The sequence below is a fragment of the Gavialis gangeticus genome, unplaced genomic scaffold, assembly GCF_001723915.1.
Source record: "Gavialis gangeticus isolate Ggan-Ray unplaced genomic scaffold, GavGan_comp1, whole genome shotgun sequence".
Classification (NCBI taxonomy): domain Eukaryota; kingdom Metazoa; phylum Chordata; order Crocodylia; family Gavialidae; genus Gavialis; species Gavialis gangeticus.
In genome coordinates, this window is record NW_017729016.1 from 18,577,853 (window position 1) to 18,599,665 (window position 21,813).

Sequence of the window (21,813 nt, forward strand, 5' to 3'; positions counted from 1 at the left end):
CAAAGAGATGGTGCGCACACACACACACGTGCACGCATCCCCCCCCCCCTTTCATATCACTCCTTCTGCCGCAGAATCCCTACCCCTGTCCTAAAGACTGATGCGGAGCTGCCTCCCGGCCTGCTCTGCCATTACTCCCCAGCTCTTTGCAGAACATAGTTTGAAAGCCACTATTCTACACAATTTACATCGGTGGTCTGCAGCCTTTTTAAGTAGGAGATCACCTCTGGCATTTAAAAACAACCCAAGATCTACCATGCACTGCCACCCTACCCCCCATCCAGCAGGTAAGTCTGTGGGGAGGGAAGGGGGGGGACAGATCAAGGCAGAGGGAGAAAAAATGATTTGGGGCCATGCCTCCCCAGCAGGTAAGTCCCACCTGGCTGGGGTCCCACTCAACTTATCCCTGCTCCTGCCTCTGCAGCACTGTCCCTCACCACGGGGGCCTCGATCTAGCCCCCCCCCTCCCCCCACAAACTAACTTGCTGTGCTGGGGTGCGTGCATGCATGCACACGGGCACTCAGCCCCCCACCCCAGCCTCGGATCGACTCTTAAGAGGCTCCAAGATCTACCGTAAGAGGGTCTGAGATCTGCCACTGGTTGATGACCGCTAATTTACAAAAGTGACATTTATTCCAGAATACAATTTACAATTCCAGTCACAGATTTATATTTTTTAAATTCTGAACTATATTTAAAGTCCACTTTCCTTCTGGCAAACTGGATGTAACCAAGAGACCTCCTCATTATCTCCAGGGGAATAGATCAGAGTTGGCCTAATTTCTAGCCCTGGGGCTGAAACAAAATGTTTCTACCTGATAATTCTCTCTTTCCATTTTCCCAGCCTAAAACATGGGAATAGCAGGCATGTGTCATATTCTTTAAAGGCAACAAAAGGACAGGGGGAGACAACCTGGAGACAGCAGCTGGGCATTAGAATAACTCCATATCATTCCTTGAATTTATCAGTGCTAAATAGATGGCCTATGGCATAAGAGGCAGGGAGCTGTTGGGAAGAGAGAGAAAGAAAATACCCAAGGGAGAGTAGAGGTGTGATGTTTCAGTTCATCACTCTTGCAATACAAAATTAATTGGTTGGTTCACAGCCAAAACTTCACTAACCAAACTCTGAGATTAAGTTCCTGAACACCACTGTGAACCAAATCCTGCAGGCCTTGCACATCTGTAGTTCAGACTGTGAAGCCTGTCAGAATTGACCTCTAATTTGATATTTGACTTTCACTTGGAAACGTTAGTTGATTTGTCTCAAATATTAGTGCTGAGTTACCAGACGTTTTATGAGATGACTGTGGTTTTTAAATCGCTGTGTATTTTCACTTTTCATTTCTTCGGTTAACACCTAGAAAATGTAATTTAGATGAAACTGAAAATATTTTGAAAGATTTAGACACCAGTCAGTACTTTACTCTTTAAAAAGCACATCCGACGTGCATGCTTTGGGATAATATCAGCTTCTGACTTCATCTCCTATCCCTCCCTCACATATTTGAAAATGTAGCGTTTTAGTATATAAAACAATGGCATTATTTTGAAGTAAATAATTTATAACCAAATGAGCAGTAAATCCACTGTTACAAAATAGTGAATTCCCAAATTTAGACCTATCTTTAGCAGGAAAGCTTGCATGTTAAAGGGACAGAATAAGTGCTGTTCATATAAATTAGATTTGGGCTGTCTCCATTGACAATCTTGCAAGATGTAATGTTCTGAATTTGTAGCCAACTGGCATCTAATAAGGTGTAAAACATTCTATTTTTCAAGAACATTAAGAACAAAAATCAAAGTAATTACTTTTAATGTAATTGTTCTAACTGAATGTCCCCTGATAGCTATATAGGAAGCACAAACATGTCAGCACCAGTTTAAAAAAAATCAGGTTTGGGAAAATCATTGTGATTCATAATTGAATTCTCTGTAAGGTATGGTAATAAAAATTTTAATTCATCTGTAGTATTGATCTGGCCTCCATTATATTCAAGGAAACTTTTTAAAGCCAATATCCATAACAAGAATTTAACTTCAGATAAATAAGCACTAATCTGGAAATAAAGTATCCAGGTTTACACTTACTTCATACAGGTTAATATGCCATGCAATGTATTTAAAACCATGTCAAATACCAAGGGCAGGACTTGTGTACCTTGGGGAGACTTTATGACTTTTGCCAAATTTTAATCTTCAAGTCTAATTACTTTTGTTTAAAGCATAAAAAGTGTGCTTTGGTTTACTACAGTAGAGCACCTCAACTTTTTTTTGGCATTTTACTTTTGTATCAGTATTGCAGTAGAAAAACTTTTTCAGTTCGAGTTAAGTTATAAATGAATGGGGATAGATGTTGAGTAATTTTTAAGTACAAAATTAGCTTAAAATTAGCTTAAAATTTCCTGAAGTGTGAAGGTTAGACTAATCACATGATGGCGAGGTTAATTAGAACTATGTATATAGCTCAAAACTTCTTTTCAAGTAGATGATCTGATTACAGTTCTAAACAAAAATTTGGAGCAAGAAGAAAACTAAAGTGCTGATTATCTCCAAATAAATGACTTGGAAATTGCAAAGATGATTAAAGCCCATTTAAAAATAACAAGCATTTTCAGTTCTTGCTGTCATTTTGTCTTTTCTCTCCTCCATGCATCCCATCCAGCTCCAGAAAAGATTCATAGGACATCCCTTGCCCTGGCAAGATGGAAATTCAACGTGAGGAAGCCAAAACAGTTTCTTATGCATCAACTTGTTAATTTTAAAGCAGATCTAAAATGTATATAGGTTCTTGGAGGGCAGCAGAGTAAGAACTTGTAGCCCTGACCAAGGATTGATGTAAGAGACAAAAGACAAAACAGGAGCAAGAATTTAAAAACGCCCAGTGTTTTCTAAATGGTTTCCATTCCTTCCTCTGCCCTTTAGTCCTTGACTAGAAAATGAAAAACTACTTCCAGACACCATGAGAGAGGATGTTGCTGTGTTAAAGTCTTGATTAGAAACTAGTCTAGTAATCCTGATTTGCATTCTTTAAATATACGAATGGGCTGTTCAGATGTAGGAATGGCACCAGGAAATCCACATCTACTGAAATCACTGCAGCCTTGATCCTGCTCTTGCATTCTTGTGGGCAAAATAACCCTACCACCAAGATCTGATTCCCTGTATGGGTGAGGATAGGCCAGTGAGGACCTCCCATTTTGGCAGGTGCGCCACAAATTAGCCCTACACCCTCCCCAAGTGCCACTCTGCTTCTCTTCCCCTACCCGATCTGCTGCTTGCTTTCTGCCCCTTGCCCTATTTGCTACTATGCTGCCTGTTCCCTCCTTGATCTGCTGCAGGCCACATACACAAGCCGCACATGCAACTTGTGGCACATGTGCCACAGGTTGGCTACCCCTGGGCTAGACCATGGGACAACGATGGCTGTGGGTGTACTGAGAGATAAAAGGGAAAGATGACAAGAGTAGCAGGGTCAGAAAGAAACATTTTGGCTAAGGACAGACGGTCAAAAAGCCCGAGGTGGAATCAGTACAATCTTTGCAGTTTTCTCTAAGCTGCATAGATTGGACCATTAGGAAACTGAACTCATATTCACTGTTTGGCTGGGGACAGCAGGCAGAACACTGCAGTGGTGAGGCAGGGAACACACCCACACATTTCCCAACCTACCGCAGGGGCCGTCTCTGATTGGCTGCCCAGCACATGTCCCCAACCCCCTGCTGTCAGCAATGGGAGGGAGGAGAGGGCATCTGTTCCCAGTCCCACAGCAGGAAGGAAAGGGGAGAGTTGGGGAAATGGTCCCCTGAGCTATGGTCTGCCCAGATGAAAGGGCCTTGCACCCCAGGTTTTTCTCCTCTGCTGGGCCAGCTGGGTGCACAGCCCCTCCCCCTGTGGGTCACTGCCTTTGACCTGTGGGGTGGGGGGAGTGGAGGGAACTGAGTCCCTGCCCCAGGCTTCCTCTGAGCTGGGGTGTGCCCATCCTTGGGGAGCCAGCATGGCCAGGTGCACAGCAACTCCCACTGTGGGGCTCAGTCGTGTTCCCTGTGCCATGGGTGAGAGGCAGCAACCCACAGAGTGAGTTGCTGTGCACCCAGCCATGCTGGCTCCCCACAGCTGGGCACAGCCAGCTCACGGGGAGCCCGGGGCCAGAACGAGGGGCTCTGTTTCCCTGCATCCCCCTCACTGCCCTGCTGGGCTGACAAGCACAGGCAGGATGCAGGCTAGGAGCAGAGGCTGTGCTTCCTCAGCTTTGTGACAGCCTGGGGGCAGGGCGAGCCCAGCCTGGCTGGAGCAGAGGAGCACTGGCAGAGGCTAGCCCACCTGCCCTGCGAGGATGGATTACTGAAGAGCTGCAAAGCATCCTGGGATGCTGGAGGACAGCAAACTAAGGTGATTCCCTACAGGATCTGGGACAGAAGTTCAATAGACCGGTCTAACCTAAACTGATTCAATCTGATACTACATCCATCCAGGTGTATCTTAAACCAGATTCTGCCATTTTAAAACCGGTGTATGTGCACTGAAATTCTGTTCTGTTACAGTTTTAAACTGGTTTCCAATCACTTATACTGGTTTATGTGTCATTTCTGTCCCTAGCCTGAGTAAAAAAACCTGAGACTGCATAAAACATTAACATGGCTTTTTCATTCACACAATGAACGGTTGTATGTGATGCAAGAATATATTAAAATGTCACTTTCTGGGTTTAGAATAATTCAGTGATATCAATAGGACACTTTACACGATGCAGTAGTGCTGATTGATGCACTTCTTGTGTGCACTGGAGGCACTTGTAGCCTTATGCCTCGCTACACACCTGAAATCTACATTAATCAGTACAGCTGCATGGCTTGTCATGTTTTATTGCTTAATTATGGCAATACCAATGACTCTATTGTAAAGCATAATTATTTCTTTCTCTGACCCCTAAAAAAAAATACCTTCCCAGGCTCTGAGTATAATTTTTCTTTGTAGATATGGGAAATTTCATGGACACAGACCAGAAAAAAACAGTGGCGGAAGGACAAGCTGCAGTTCTAGACTTCATGCACATCCTCAGCTATCCCAGACCACAAGTGACCTGGTTTAGAGATGGGCACAAGATTATTCCAAGCAGCAGAATGTAAGTTGATGTGCAGTTCAAAAAAATTAAATATTTGAAATACTGGTACGGCTAATTACATTTGCTAACATCGCTTGCATGTTAACTATGCAAATTAAGGTTTAAAGGGACGAAAGTCATCTAGCTCATCCTAATTTTGAGATAAATGGCTATTTTAAGACCAGCTCTGAAAATCCAGAGCAGTTTAACAAAATAATTCATGTGCTCTTAATGTTCCTTGTGCAGCGGTAGGCAGTGAAAATGGAGAATGGCTGCTGTTTCCTCCTCACGTTCATTTCCATGGTGTTTTTCAGAGCTGATTGCTCATCCCTGAATTGTTTTTACCAGAATATACTCATTTAATGAATGCAGGTTATTTACTTATAAAGCTGTGTTTTTTATACTGAACTGAGCTTGATAGCATTTTCTTTGACAATAAACCCATAATTACTGCTTATTTCTCCGTATCCTTTTATTCTACAATGACAGTTTTATATCCTTAGGGCTAATTAGCAGTTCACCCACTCATGGCAAAGTTGTTGCACTGTGATTAGCTAAGCATTATCTCAAGGTGTATTAGTTTACCCCTTACCTAAGGCATTTATAATGGGAACTTGTTTTGTGTTTAGAGTCACAAGTGGCTGGCTGGAACATTTTAAAATACATTTGCCATCTATCTTTCCATTCTTCAAGTTTTTTATAGATGTTTTAGATGAGCAGCCCAAAGCATCCATGTGTTAAAGAGTAGATGGTTGGAAGTATTTTTAGGTTCCAGGGGGCTGCTGAGTGTTTAGAGTTCTTTCTAAGGAAGAAAAAAAAGATACCTCTTGGTTTTTATATTTTTATTAATAAGTCACATAATTTATTTCATATTTTTACTGCAGTCCCTTTTATACTCTTTTTTAAAACACCAAAAAGGAATTACAAGCTCTTTTGCAACAGCTGAAATCAAAGTTGTAAAGGAAGTGGAGCAGCTCTGCAATAATTTCTGAGTACTGTATCACCTAATTTTGGGGGTATGTATTCCATGGCTATCACGGGGTAATGAGATGTTGACGGTACGTACATGGTGGCTTAATTTAATACTAGATAGCAGGAAACAAACAGGAAAATGAAAGAGTGGTTCCAGGTAAAACTTCTGCTAGGAGACAAAAGTGACGAAACCTGAGCTACTCGCTGTGAAGAAACTATTTTCTTCACTTCAGCCCAGGTACAAAGATTGGCGTTGCCAGTGCTTAGAATTAATCAGATGAAAAGGATTACAAGTAGCTGAAAAGTGTGTCTCTATTCATGGATCAGGCGGTGTTTGGGGAGATGTTTCTAAGGAAGAGACTGACTCTGACAGATACCTTTTTGCAGGAGCTGAAAAAACCAGGCTTCCCCTAGACCACCCAGTATGGGGTAGGAAAGCATTCGGAGAGACCAGTGTATAGACAGTTTGTTGTTCTAAAATCCTATTCCTTTTATAGTATGCTTTGTAATCACAGTTAAGATTTAAAATCCCTTTGAAAAGGATGTTTTTGGATCCCTGTGTTAAAAATTGTTCCCCAGCTCCAAAAGGGAAGAACTACAGGTGCCTAAAACCAATCAGCTTTGTTCCGGTAAGCGCTTACAGTGCACAGAGCCATGTAGTCTGGTACCTGGCCTAAGAATGGTAGACTTCCACCTGCAGAGAGGTGACAGCAAGAGACCAAAGGGATGCACTTGGATGGTATAAATAGACATAAAACTGTATCAATATCAAAGCATACTCATGTAAGCTGTTACTGTACAACTGTTATATTAACAGGACTCTTTAGCAACACAAGGGTAGAAAAAGTACTGCGGTTTTAACCCTGTTATATTCATCATCAAAGTTAGGGTGATTCATTGCACTCATATCTCTACCGGATCAAACAGACGTAACAGATCAGAACAGCTGATGTGCACTCCTGACAAGCAGCAAATCTTTCTTCCCTTTCTAAAGGAGCTAAAAAGTATGTTTGTCTATACCCAGGGAAGGGGTCAGAGGTGTAGCCAGCCCCTTAATGGTAGCAAATCTGTAATGCTTTATTTATTGGGATTCCACTTAACTTTCCTGCACAAAAGTAAGGCTTTCTGGATAGCAGCCCACTGGCTTCAAGTCAGGCCATTATGTACACACAAAAGGTCTACCAGTTTAACTAGATCAGTTTAGAAAGAGAACTGGTTAGATTGATGCAGCCACCCTTTGTGGATGCTCTTAAATCTGTTTAAGAGCGCGTTTATATATCTAAATCAATATTAAGTCTTTTTAATCCTTTTAAGAATGTGTAGGCAAGTGGTTGCACTGATTTAACTAGATCAATCAACCAGTCAGCTAGCTGCGATTCCCAATAATGACATCATTGCACATTATGGAGACCTGGGAAACAGTCGGTGTTCAAACTGAAGACAACGCAGGTGGTTATATCAGGCTGAAAATAGATTGGGAGAGAGCTGGTGCTGTCACATGTTTCCCCATAGCATTAATGTAAGAAAAGCGTGAGTAAAGACAGATACTGGAATAGTTTCTTATTTCCGCTAGGATCATTCTGTTGCTCTGTGGGCATAAAGGGGCCTTGAAGTGGGCCCACTTTTAAAGTTGCACTCACTTCAAGTCTCCTTTGTACTGTCAGAAGGGGGTAAAGGGTGTTAGTGCAAATGAGTATTAGGTCTACAGGGATAGCTGTCACAAATCAAAAGATTTTCTGTCACTGGAATGAGAACTGAGATGGATGTGAAGGCTTTGTCATATTGTAAACATTTAAAGGATTACAAGCAGGGCATATTTTTAAGAGAGTACATATTCTCCAGCAGTTGATGAGAAACTGTTGTTCAATTTTCAATTATTGGCACGGCAGTGGGGCTTACATAGTGGTTTTAAAGCTGTTAATGTTCATTTATTTGCTTTTTTTAATGAATATTTAAATTTTCAATTTTTTTCCTGCCAGTGAATGTTAATGTTTCTGTCAAGCCTGTTTAACATTCCAATCTTAATTTGTTTCTGGGGAGCTAAAGTAACAGAGGATGTATTACTGAACTGTGGTGAATTCAGGCACAACTTCATTATTTTGGAGGTATTTTACAAATATATCAACTAAGACTAGCATTTGTTCTTTGCCTTTTCTGTCACTAACCATACACTTCAGTGCAGTCTTCAGTTCTAGCAAATAGTCTTGATCTCATGATAAGCATAGATAATAGACCAATTTCTTATTCCTCTCAGTGGGTCATTAGGCTGAAAATTGTCAGTTATTTAGACCAAGGAAAAGCCATTATGATTCAGTGGATAGATTAGTCTTCACCTTCTTTCACAAGTGAAAAGTCACGATGGTAATCCTGCTGGGCGAGTGTGCAGAGCTGTGATATTTGCTGGGAGGGAGTTTCCTTTTGAGATGCAGGCAATTTCTTTCAAACTGAGCAGATTTTAATTAATTTAAATGGCCGTGTAACTCATGGTGGAAAGAGTATTCAACTTTGTAGCAAATAACTACATATTAATTGTGTTGTTAACCTGTAGTTTAGCTGCTTTGATGAGATAATATTTACTTAGTGTGGTAAAGCCACACGACAGAGATTAGAGTATTGGTTGTTAATTTTTACAAACTTTTCACATGCAAATCCAGGCAAAGACCTTTCCTTCCTGCTGAATAGAAGCACAAGTGGGCTAAGGTAAAGATATCAACAAAACCATATTTAGTGTATAATGTCAAGCGGTGTCCTGCACCAGCTCGTGGCACTGGTGCTGACATTCCTGATGCAAGATGATTGCTGTGCTGTAGTACATTTTATTAGAGAAACAAGAAGGTGCTTGTTTAAACTTTAGCAGAGTCCTGAGTTTTTTTAGTCTGCCCTGTTTTAGTCTGTACCTGTGAGACATATGATAGACCAAGGGTGGGCAAAATGCGGCCCATGGGCTGGATGTGGCCCGTCAGGCCATTCTATCCGGCCCGTGGGGCCCCTAAAAATTTTAGAAAATTAATATTTATCTGCCCCTGGCTGCCTGCCGTGTGGCCCTCGATGGCTTGCCCAAACTTGGTAAGCGGCCCTCTGCCAGAAATAATTGCCCGCCCCTGTGATAGCCTGAACTCTTTCACTTGTTTTGGCTATTGAGAGTTGTCTTTTGTGAAAATCTCAATTTGGCGTTTTAAAGGGCTGTTTGTAGATCATCTAACAGAAGTTATGTTATTTTTGTCCTGGCATGAGATTTGTTAAGGTGCTTTTACTTGTGATTCTTTTTAGAATAAGGAAAACCTGAATATTTATACAGACAAATTGGTATGGCTGCCAGGGGAGGCATAACTCATGCAAAAACCATCACAGAGGATTAGATTATTTTGTCTATTATTTTGTTCTGAAATCCTGGTTTAGGAAAGGATTAGGAAAATCTCTTATTTACAGCACAGGTGTTCTGCTACCTGACTTGCCAACTTATGTGCTGCATCATTTCCCCTGCTGTGCCCAACTTTATCCAGCTGTTAAAGTGCACTTTGGATTTTTGTTACTTTTAAAATAAAACATGCAAGGAGCCAACTAAATGTTGTAGCTTGTGCATTTAATACACTCTTATTTAGATGCATTTTGGATGTTGTTAATTTGTGGCCTTCCTCCAGGATATGGCAGCTTTAGTCAGATCTCAAAAGTAAATCCAAGGGAGTATAGGCCAAAGTATGGAAAGGCAGTGGAGTAAGTTGATTTAACTGGGCTTTGAATTATGGTCTTACATGTTGCTTTATCAGAAGACCAAGCTTGAGGGTTGAGAACAGAGAGGTGATGCATAGATACGCAGCTGGTATCAACAGGTCCTACAGAATAGGAGCAGTGAGGAAGAGGAAGAACAAATCGGTGCCTTCAGTATGAGGAAGGTAACTGAAAACGGCACTGGGCAAAGAATGGAACTAGAAGTTATTCAAAGAAACATTTTTACGGATGGTTGGCTTAACATAAAAAGTTAGATTTATTCTGAAAATTCGCTGTTGTCCAGGCAGGTAGGACATGTATTAAGTGGAGTGTATTCTGATTCTTCCTCCTTCAGTCCCATTTCTTTCAGTCTGTTCTTTCCTTTAAAGTGTGGACTTAAAAATGGTATCACAGATTTTGGCCTTGTATTAGGGGCTCTTCTGCATCTGGCCATATTAAACGTACACCCATTTAGCCATGTATACAAATCCAGGATTTCAATGCACACAGATGGAAAATTGAGGATTTTGATCTGCTTCTAAAAATCAAGTATTTATTCTCCAAAGTCGTATCCAAACAGGAAAATGCGTACTTGCCTTTTTGCCTGCGATTGAATCGGGTATATCGATTTCTTTTCACCTTGGTCTGCTAGTAATTGCAACTGATTGTTTAAGTGAAGTATAAGAGACCTGGGCAAAGTCAGCCCCTTAATATTTCTCTTGAGCAAAGAGTTCCATGTAGCTGTGTAGCAGCCCTTCGACCTGTGATTCAGGGAGTGACACTGATTTCCATGAGATTTAAGTCCTGCCTGGTGTGTTGATTTGCGGGGCTTAGGTGGGTTTTTGCTGTGTAACTTCAGCATTGCAAGACCCCGCTCCCATGGTGTGGACACTGGGGTGAGTGGCTGGAAGCCCAGGCGTCAAGTGTTTGAGACTGCACCAGAAGCGCTCATGGCGTGGCCTTGTCAGATTCCAGTGGAGCTGCAAATTCTGCTAAATACCTTGTCAGACAAAGACATGAGAAAGCAAAGGAAGCGTTGCAGGAATATGGACTCGTTGGGGTGGGGGAGGGGTTGTTTTGAAGTTACAGTTTGTTTGCATGGTTGTTACTAGTCGAATTTTGTTAAAACTACACTTGATAATTTGGAAATGCTCTTCCTTACCGGAGACTCGTTGTCAGGAAAGCACTACCATTTCTGTTGGGGTTTGGCCAGTAGCTGAAGTTGAATTTTGACCTAAGCAGTTGGGTTGATGGAATGAAGTCTAAAGACTGACGTCTGACTGATACAAGGCTTCTGCACAGTCATGAAGACTGTGCTCCAAAAATGGTTGCTTTTTACATTCACAAATGTTAATATGTTAAAATCAGTTTTGTTTCTGTTCTGGGACCAAGAACTGACTTTTGTAAAGCACAAGCAAAAGTCTATCTATCTTGCCCCATTTGTATAACAAAGGTTGGAACGGTCTTGCAGCAGGCATGCAAACAGCTATATCCTGATTAAAGTGTACAAATTGTTGTGCTTATTACCTTCATTTTTAGACACACGTTTGCATCTTTCCTTCTTCCTGCTTGGGAAATGAAATGTAGATATTAACTTCAGACACATTTGAGGGTTTTTCCCCATCAGGAGGTAATTTTTGCTGATGTTTATCAGATTAGTACGCAAGAGCATGTTTGTGCAATGCTAGTCTCCTACTTAATTGCAGGTTCTTGTCTTCAAATTGCATCCTGTAGCCTACCTGACAAGAATGTTAGCACAAATCTCTTCTATGTTGTCATCTTTGTATGGGTTTTTTTTTAGATGTAAAGTTGATGGATTTAATATTTCAAACCTCTAGTCAATTTTGCAGTATGCACTTTTGTAAAAATAAATCCAGTTGTTATGTCTGTCTCTTATTTAAACTCAATTAATGCATAATTGCATAACAATTGTAGAACAGCAGTTGACTTAGTACCATTTCATTTCAGTGAAAGAAGGTATCCAAATTAGTACCTGTAATGGAAAAGTACACTACATAATGCTAAAGTAAAGCTAAAACAGATATAGATTTTTCATTTTTACAACTTTAAAAAAATGTATTTGATGTTATTGTATTATACTCTACCAGATATTTGCTAAAAATTCTGCTAAGCTATGCCTGCATGTTGTTCAGTACCTTTATAAAATCAGCCTTCAGTAAATCTGTCTTGATAATGCTGGAAATGAGAAGTTGGTTTAAATATTTAGTAAAAAGTAAATCTGTCAGTGAGCATAATCATCTATACTGATAGTGCCATAGATTTATCACATTAAATTGTTAGCTGCAAACAGGTAATTTTGAGGGTTTATAACTTTACTATTTTAGTGTGCTTTGGAATTAAAATTTTTATATGCAAGATCCTAGTTTGGGATTGTATAAAAGCAAAGTGGGTTGTGTGGGAGGTAATGCATTTGTCTATTTTTTTTAAGTTAAATCTTTATTTGAAAACAAAAAGCAGTCATTAGCCTCTGCTGTTTACTAAACTCCAATTTTAAAACATCATTACTTAGGACTGAAGTTTTGGATGCCAGGAGTAGTTTATAACATCCCTGATACAAAGCCGTGTTAAATCAGAAGAGATCTTGCCATTGGGCTTCATCCCTTGAAGTCAATGCAAATTTGCTACTTTGTGCAGAGGCATAGCTAGTGGGGTTGGGGTCCCCTCCTCCGTTTCACTTCCCCTGTCCCTTGGGAGATACCATTGCTGCAGTAATGATTAGGTTAATCCTCTCACAGCTGCCAATTTTGGCCTCAATTTAGTAGTGGCCATAAGAAGGGTAATCCAGTAGGTACTGGCTGCACAGCAGGGGGAGGGGGAGTAAGGATGGCGAGGGGAATGCTTTCTCTGGATTGCATGGCCACAGCTCATCATCCCTGCGTGGGCCCATGCCAAGTATGTCCCATGTCTATTCCAGCACCTCCTTTCTCCCTCCCCCACTCCACAGTCAGTGCCTGGGGCTTGTACCTTGTCAATCAACCCTTGTTACACTACTGACTTGATGGATGGATAGTATGGAGATATCTATATAGATATATCCGTATCTGTATATCTTCATATTTCTCGCTCCATATATAGATATACATATGGATTATAATTATTATTTTAAAACTGCTTGTTATACCTCTTACTAAGCACTTGAGAGGAAAGATATTCTCGTCAAGGCCCTGGTATAGCATTAAAGAAGCCTGTATCAGTTCACGACCTTGCCGCAGGCTCCCTGTCCGAGCTTGGACAAATAGTTCTCTCTTTCTGTGCCTCAGTCTTCCAGCTGCAAAGGGGAAGATGATGCTTTTGTGTTTACAAGGGTACTTGCAATGATAAATTCATTAGTATTTGTAAGGCATTCAGATACTATAATTTCCTAGTCAGATGTTAGAGACAAGATATTGTAAAAATCTATTGGAGAAATGCTGGGGAAGGTATTAAGAAGAAGAGTAGGATATAGGAGAAAACAGCAAAAGGTCAGAAGAAAAATCACTGTAAGCGAGGATTATAGTATTATTTTTTAAAGAAAAGAGTAAAAGGATAAAACAAAAATATATTACAAAACTAACCGGCATATGGCAAATAAATATAAAAGCAACAAAGTGGTGAGGAAGAAACAAGCAAGGAATACATTAACAAGTAGTTATACAGGGAATGTTTAATGCCTTGATATGATATACAGATTGTATCGGAATGAGGCAAAGAAGGCCATTTCTTCTTTTTCTCATACTCATGTATGACGTGCATAATTCATTCCTGGCTTTTCAGTGTACGGATAACAAGACCCTCCCTAATTCACCCAGTGGCTGAGTGCTATTTGCACAGAGTGTACACATGAAAAATAAGAAGTCAGCCCTTGGCTGATCCAGTTACTCACATTTTCAAATTAAAATGTTTGTGTTGGCAATACTGTTTCAGTGAAGTTCTTACAGGCTGTATAAGGCTGGGGACAGAAGTTACACATAAATCAGTTTAAGTGATCAGAAACTGGTTTAAACCTGTAGCAAAACAGAAGCATTGTGCACATAAACCAGTGTCAAAATGGGTGAAACTGGTTTAAGATAAACCTGCTTGAATGTAGTATTACACTTAACTGATTTGGGTCAAACTGTTTATGAAACTTGTGTCCCAGACCTCTTTCTGGTTCAAGTTAAATCACAGTCCCCCAGCATCCCAGCATTTTGGAGCCATGGGCTGTCTGTTCCAGAGAGCAGTGCTGGCCCTGCCCCTCTGCTTCCTAGCCAGAGCAGTGAAGGCTGGTTGACAAATTGGGGGGAAGATGGGGGCACGCAGTCCAGCTGGGGATGCAGCCCAGTCTGCAGGGGAGGGGACTGCCCCCCAGGCAAACCCCAGCTGGGGTCTGGGGCCAGGGATGGGAGTTAAACACCCCTACTCAAATTTACTGTTGGCTGCAAGTGTGGATAACAAATCCCAGGGGCAACTGGAAGCAGGAAGAGGAAGCGATGAGCAACCCTGCATAGTCCTGCTGTTGTGATTGTGGACTGCAAATCCCAGAGACCTTGGGGGACAGCAGGAAGAGGAAGCAAACACGCAGCCCATATTGGCTACATGCCAGAGAGCTGTGCTCTAGCACCCCCCAGCTTCTGGCTTGAGCCACTTTGGGCATGTGGCTGCATTTCCTGAATCAAAGGTAAATATCTGTTCACTTTAGTTTCAATTTAATCTCTGCAGTTTAGATTGACCTGCAAAGACTGAATCAATTCAGCCTCGGGCTTTTTGACTGTCTGTACTTAGCCTAAGAGTTCCCTGCAATGCTTAGGAGAATGACAGAAGTTTTGCTTGTGTTGGTGGCTGGTGGGTATTGAGCCCAACAGATGTGCAGGAAGAGGAAGTAGGTGGCTATGTGGATGATACCTTTTTATTTTAAATGAAAAATTCCAGTGGAATTTTAGACAGACTTCAGGTTACTGGTGGGCTGTCGAACATTTTCTGGAGATGCCAGTAGGAGGTGTTATAGATTAATTTGGGGTTAATGACTCGTTCCTCATAGTGAATGTTCACATAGATTAATAGGAAGATTTCATGCATTTCCAGTTGTCTTTTAGAAGAAGCAAGTACTTCTCTGGGAACAGTCAGTTGATCAAATTAGATTTTCTACTCGTACATCTCACGCCTTTGGTTTGCAATGCCTGGGAGTGCTCCATTGTGCTTAAACATGGAAAGCATTTAACTGTTTCCCCATGACACATATACCTTGGAGAGGCATAATGGACAGCAGTGCCTTCAATCATACATTGCCTTTTACTGTCTGACCAGGAGCTAAATTTGTATGCATGCTTATGGATTTTCTACCTTTTCCTGCTAGAAAAGCTTTCTGATTTGCATTGCAAAGGTTTTTTTTTCTGCCCTGAAAGTATATCCTTTGCTATTTGCTGTAAAAGGGAAATAATAGCTTTTATTGTAAGGATTTATTAAACATGTGTTTTTGGTTTTTTTGTTTCTCTGGCACTCACCATCCTTTGTTTTTATCACATTTGCTTATTCAGATTTCAACAGATTTATTTTAGCTGCTCCAACAGTCACCAGACTGCTTGCATTGGGTCCTATATGCTTTAATCCTGAGTTTGCGAGTCCAGGCAAGTGCTTGAAATTTTGGCTCACTGTCAGGGTGCATTTTTCTGAGTCTAACACCCCTTCTTAGGAGAATGGAGCCTCACAGTCCAGCTGAGTAGCCCTGGGATTATTGTTGACCCCTTGGGTTCTGCAGAATTTAAACATTCCCTTTCCCCAATCGTTAGCCATGTAGACATTTTGGAGCTAAAACTGAGCTCTTTAGGAGCACATGATTGATGTAAACAAATAAATCCACAGAACTAGGTTTTGTAGAGTCTGAACACACGTATACTTTGTACTTCATAACAAAAGAACTATATGCACCCATAAAAACCTCCTTGTCTTCCCCTGCCTTATTTTCCCCATTTTAGAAACCTCTTTGGGCTGGTATCAAGTCTCCTGGTCTCATTTCCTTCTCCTGCTCAAACCTTCAGTGAGCCTTCCACCAATCCGTGCATAGGCGACTGGTAGGCAAGGCATGGGGGGGCACGTGCCCCCCTGACAGGGCCGTCCCCATCCCCGACACGGCTGGCAGCATCTGTGGATGTTCGCTGTCCTTGCCACCGCCGGTGGCTTCTGCGGGTGCTCACCAGCCACGTCCCTGCTGCCACTGTTGCCACCAGTGGCTTCTGCAGGTGCTCGGTGGCTTCTGCAGATGCCATCAACAGCTTCTGTGCGTGTCCCCCCAGATTCAGGAGACACCAGTCGTCCATGAGCCCATGCATTTCCCTTTCAACTCCTGGGTCCTTTGTGAGGGCTCTGATAACTTTCTGATCTTCCAGGCCCTTTTGTTTTGTTTGTGGCTTGGTCAGGTTTTCTTCGAATTGTAAGAACAGTTTAAAGGTGGCTCCACAAGTTTAAAGGCCCAAGGGAACTGGATCAAGCTCTGCTGTAGTTAGATTCTCCAGCTGTCTTCATCAGAACTCAAGGACTCCTGGGCCCAATAGATGTGTCTAGGGAAAGGATCCTCCTTTGAAGTCCTAGTTTTCAGAAGTCACAGTGTGCTGTGCCTATGAGTGAATCTTTGCCATTTTGAAGTGTTCCACATACAAACTTTAATCAGAAAGAAGCATAGGTGTTAAGAGATTGAAGAGCCCTTTTGAAATATAGACGTGCTTTATCAACAGTACTCACGTTAGGCACTCACATTGGTCTTCAGTATTATTTGTTGAAGGGTCTACCGAAAACGATTTTGAAATGATCCTCCAAATTACCCTCTTGTGAAGGCACTCAAGGTACAGTGGAAGGGCGAATGTCTTAAAGCAATTTGCTATTTTTCTATAAAAAAAGAACAACCAAGAACTATGGTGTGGATTTATTTAATGTACTTACTGACACTAAGGGATCAAGAGAATCCCAGGATAGAGAGAAGCTAACAGTGAATTTCCCTAGGGTTTAGTAACAGAGTCATTGTTCTTAAAAATATAAATAATTTGGAATTCGAAGGAGAGAGAATAGTAGAGCGCCAGAATTGCTGACAAGACAAAATGGTTTAGGTTAGGTTAGATGCAATTAGGGAAGGGTTTTGAGGAACATGTAACAAGGCTTGATTACATGCAGTCTGATGTGCATACAATTTAGTATTCAGTTGCCCAGTAGTGCACATCAGAAATAATCGGAACTAGTTACGTTCTGCATTATTTGTAGCCTTACAAGAAAAGGGATCTAGGTATTACTGTGTACTGCAGCAGCTGAATATGTGAATTTTATATTGAGGAGGCTAAATCATAATACTATCCTGTTTCCATTTTAAAAATACTCTGTCACGATGCTGCTTTCAGGCTTACTTACCCCATATAAAAAAGACATACGGTGGCAGAGTGAAATAATTGGTATGCTGCTATCAGCAGCTTAATCAGTAGAATAGAATTGTTCAGTAGGATGTACTTAATATGAAAAAAAGGGGAAGTCATTGGTAATAACAGGCACTGACATAGGAAGTTGAGGCAAACATCTTAGAAAGATTTTTTTTAAAAAGGTTATATATTTATATGAATTAGAACACCACTTGCACTAAAAATGTTTAGTTTAGCTAACTTAAGGTGATAAATTGATCAGACCCTACATTGATCAATGTATACTCACCTTCCTGGTGATATAATAATGTATAACTTACTATATAAAATTATGGAGTTCTTCATGTTTCTTCTCAGTGCATACATCTGACATTGGCAGAGAGAGTAAACTAGACTGGATAGGCTGCTGTATAAATTCCTTTTTAATCTGGTTTTTATCCATCTTCTATCTGTTTTTATCTTTTTTTAATCTGTTCCGTTATTGGCTTGCTATAACAAAATTGTAAAAATTTAATGACAACCTCAAGAACTATAGCTGTAATAAAATACTTCTACATAGAAGATGAATAAAGTGGAAAAACATCTGAAAATTACCTATTAGGTTTGAATCTAGGTTAGGTTGTTTTGCTACAATGGTGACAGCTCACTTAATGTTCCATGTATGGATTTTTCACTTGAAAACAAATATCACTTAATTTTACATGAGTAGATCCGGTGCCGATAATGCATTTCTCTCCAAATATTAGCCTGTCACACAACTTACGTTAGTCGCACATAATTGCATTTCATATACACCAGATAATACTTTAATTAAAATTGTGATGATTAGCATGTATTTTTAATGAACAATAAATTCTGATATTGCCAAGTCCATAGTGTGTTAGCTGAATGATGCTTAACTTTTTTTTTTAAACAGAGCTTCTGAATCTGCTAATATTATGAACTGGAGTGGCAGCCTTCATCAGTAAGAGAGATGAAAGTACTTGAATAATTTGGGCTCTCTTTCTTATCTATCAATGGATGTGATGTATGCACTCATACAGACTCCCTTTTATCCTTTAAAATCAACCTCTTTTATTATTTGTAGGAGAGAAAGTTTCTGCATCATGGAATTATTTTCTTGAATCATTATTAATCAACACCTCTATTGTTTGGTGGCTGGTTTTATTTTGCCAATCTGATGCATAGGGCAATTTTCATTTAAAGCATAATGTGTTCCCATAGACTGGTGTCTTTAGGAAGACGGAGAAATCTCCCACAACCTGCTCTAATAACAGTACAACTTAGGCAGGGTTAGATGCAGCCAGGATGCTGGTGTAAACTCTCCGCTGCTGTGTGTGTGGAGGAAGGACATTAACATTTGAGAACCAGAGAAACTGAGATTATTTTCTAAAGGGTCAGGGTTCCATCTCCGTTTTAGGGAATGAAGGCTTAGCCCCTTCTAGAAGAAAGACTATGTTCTTCACTTGTATTTAAAATGTATAGCTCCGAAATTATTCGGGTGTTAGTGGAATAGCTTTGATAGGTTAGTCTCTGCTTCATATTAGAAAGAAGGCATCCAAGTCCATTTGTGGCAAAAAGAGTAGATTTTTGGTGCAGATTTCTTTGCTGTGATGGGCTTTCACTGCATCTGAAAATCTTTCAGTGTCATCTCCAGGAGTTCTGAATGTTAATGATGCTTAAAGTTTCATTGTACAAAATGATAGGAAGTTACAGGTTGTTCCTTTTTAAAGGATGGAGTTAAAAGATCGGCACCTCCGTTGTAGCACTGGAGTGGGCTAATCATGGGTGAGGAGCTGATGAAAAGGAGGTGGACGAGAGGGGAGTCTTCACTAGACATAAATCTTTTAGGTTTAAGGATGATTCAGTTTGCTCTGCTGAGATTAGAACACTGATTTACAAGTTGATATTGATTCTTGGGGACAAATGGATTTGGCTAGTAAATATAAACTGTGAATTAAGAATGAACAACACTCCATTTTCAAAGGGGACCCATGGCACTTCTTAAGAAAGACTATCCAAGTTTGAGGTAGGTAGATGGAAGACTCAACCACCTAGTAATTTGAATTTCAATCCTATTATTTATGAGGATTAGATATCTTATCAAGGCTTCCAAAAAGAGTATTATTTATTAAATGTTTTGCAACCAACATTCTTGGGAGCTGGCTCTGCCTAGTGCCCAGAAAGTCAGTAGACTCTAGATCTATGCAAGCAGATGATCTCTGGTGACCATTTTAAAGTATATTTTTACAGAAATAGGTGTAAAATGGCCGTGAGTTATTACCCACTGTAATATTTGATAGCTTTTTTTAATCCATTTTCTTCTGTTAATTAAAACTGACAGATGTAAAATGCATCTGCTGGTACAGGTAGCTGTAAACAGTGGTGAGACATTAATTTTCTTCCTGTGTAGAAACAGGCATATTCAGTTTCAAGAATCCTAGTGATAGTTTTATTTCTTACATGAAAATTTTTAGAGATGTATCAGTTAGTAATTCTATCGTGTGGATGTGTTGAATGATTTTTAGAAGCCTATCATTATTGAAGATTTCTTTTCTTATAAAATGTTATGTCCGATTCAGAGGAGAAAAATAGAATTTTGTACACTTGGGAAATGTTTTGGCCTTTGTGGTCAGTTTGCATCAAATCTACTTTGTTGAACAAAATTCGTCCTGAATTTAAAGAATTTGTTACATGGAAACAAATGTGAAGCAGACCTTGCATTAATTAAGGCTGGAGAAAAAGGAAGGAGTTGGCAGCCTGCCTGTGGCTTATCTCTGATCCTTAGTTGTGAGTGGAATCTTTAGCTGTTTTGTCTGGCCTTCATCTAACCAATTTCAAATGAATTTAAATAAATTGTAAATGCCCTGCCTGAGGTTTCATGGATCTATTTGATTTGTATGAGAAGCATGAGTCTTGGCTGTAAAGACACTTTTTGAATGAGTCTCTCAGCTAAAAGTGAGAAAAACGTGTAAACACTTGAAATATCCATGTAGAAATGCATTTCACTCTATATGTTAAAATTTTCCTTTCTCTTACAAATGTGTGTACACGTTTAGCTGTTGTATGAATTGCTATTGTTGACTAATTCATAACGTTCTCAACTTTGCTAGACACAAAAAAGTCACAGAGGAGATGGATTTCAGGTTTGTTTAGCTTCCAGCATTTAGATCCTGCAAACATGTATGCTTCAACTAGAGTTATATACGTGTTTGGAGGACCAGGGCCTAAGTAAGAACATCAGTGGATAAAGAGTGACCTGATATGCAGTAAGAAGCAGGGAGAGTGAGAATCATAGAAAATTAGGTTGGAAGGGTCCTCAGGAGGTCATATCTAGTCCAACCCCTTGCTCAAAGCAGGACCATCCCCAGCTAGATCATCCAGCCAAGATTTTTTCTGCCCGGGTCTTAACCTCCAAGAACGGAGATTCTACCGCCTCTCTGAGTAACCTGTTCCAGTTTTGCTACCCTCCTAGTAAGAAAGTTCTTCCTAGTATCTAACCTAAATTGCTGCAACTTGAGCCCATTGCTCCTTGTTCGATCATTTGCCACCACTGAGAACAGTCTGGCTCCATCCTCTTTTGACCCACCCTTCAGGGACTTGAAGGCTACTATTAAAACTGATCTGTCTTCTTGTCTCAAAACTAAATAAGCCCAGTTCCCTCAGCCTCTCCTCAGAAGTCATGTGCTCCAGCCCCCTAACCATTTTTGTTCTTCTCCGCTGCACTATCTCCAATTTGTACACCTCCTTTCTCTAGTGGGGGACCCAAACCGGGACTCAGGACTTCAAATGTGGCCTCACCAGTGCTAACTAGAAGGGAATAATCACTTCCCTGGACCTACTGGCAACACTCCTCCCAGTGCAGCCCAGGATGCTGTTAAGTCTTCTTGGTAACAAGGGTATACTGCTGGCTCATATTCAGTTTATTGTGCTCTATAACCCCCAAGGTCCTTTTCTGAAGAGCTGCTGCCCAGCCAGTCAGCCCCCAGCCTGTACCGGTGCATGGGATTGTTCCATCCTAAGTGCAGGACTTTGCACTTGTCCTTATTGAACCTCATGATATTTGTTTTGGTTCAGTCCTCCAATTTGTCCAGGTCATTTGGAGTCCTAGTCGTGCCCTCCAGCTTATTTACTACTCCCCCAGCTTGGTGTCTTCTGTAAACTTGTTGAGGGTGCACTCCATCCTATCTTCCAGATCATTGCTGAAGATATTGAACAAAGTCAGCCCCGGGAGCAACCAACCCCACATGATACCGGCTGCCAACTGGCCATTGAGCCATTGACTAATACCCTCTGAGTCCAGTGCTCCAACCAGTTTTCTATCCACCTTATCGTCCATTCATCCAGCCTGTACTTCCTTAGTTTGCCTGCGAGAATGCTGTGGGAGACCATACTAAAAGCCTTGCTAAAATCAAGGTACACCACATCCACTGGTCCCCTACATCCACAGAACCAGTCACCTCATCATAGAAGGCAATCAGGTTGGTCAGGCATGACTTGCCTTTGGTGAATCCATGCTGACTGTTCCTAATCACCTTCTCCTCCAAGTGCTTAGAAATGGATTCCTTGAGGATCTGATCCATGATTTTTCCAGCCACTGAGATGAGGTTGACCTCTGTAGTTCCCTAGATCCTCCTTTTTCCCTTTCTTAA

General features: G+C 40.9%; 1 protein-coding gene across 1 annotated transcript in view; it reads left to right on the plus strand.

Annotated features, from left to right (window-relative positions):
* Positions 1-21,813, plus strand: part of SDK1 (sidekick cell adhesion molecule 1) — a 551,260-nt gene that overhangs the window by 28,529 nt on the left and 500,918 nt on the right. The window contains exon 4 of the mRNA XM_019512615.1: positions 4,979-5,126. Coding sequence (XP_019368160.1) covers positions 4,979-5,126 — 148 coding nt within the window. The remainder of the gene's footprint in view (positions 1-4,978; positions 5,127-21,813) is intronic.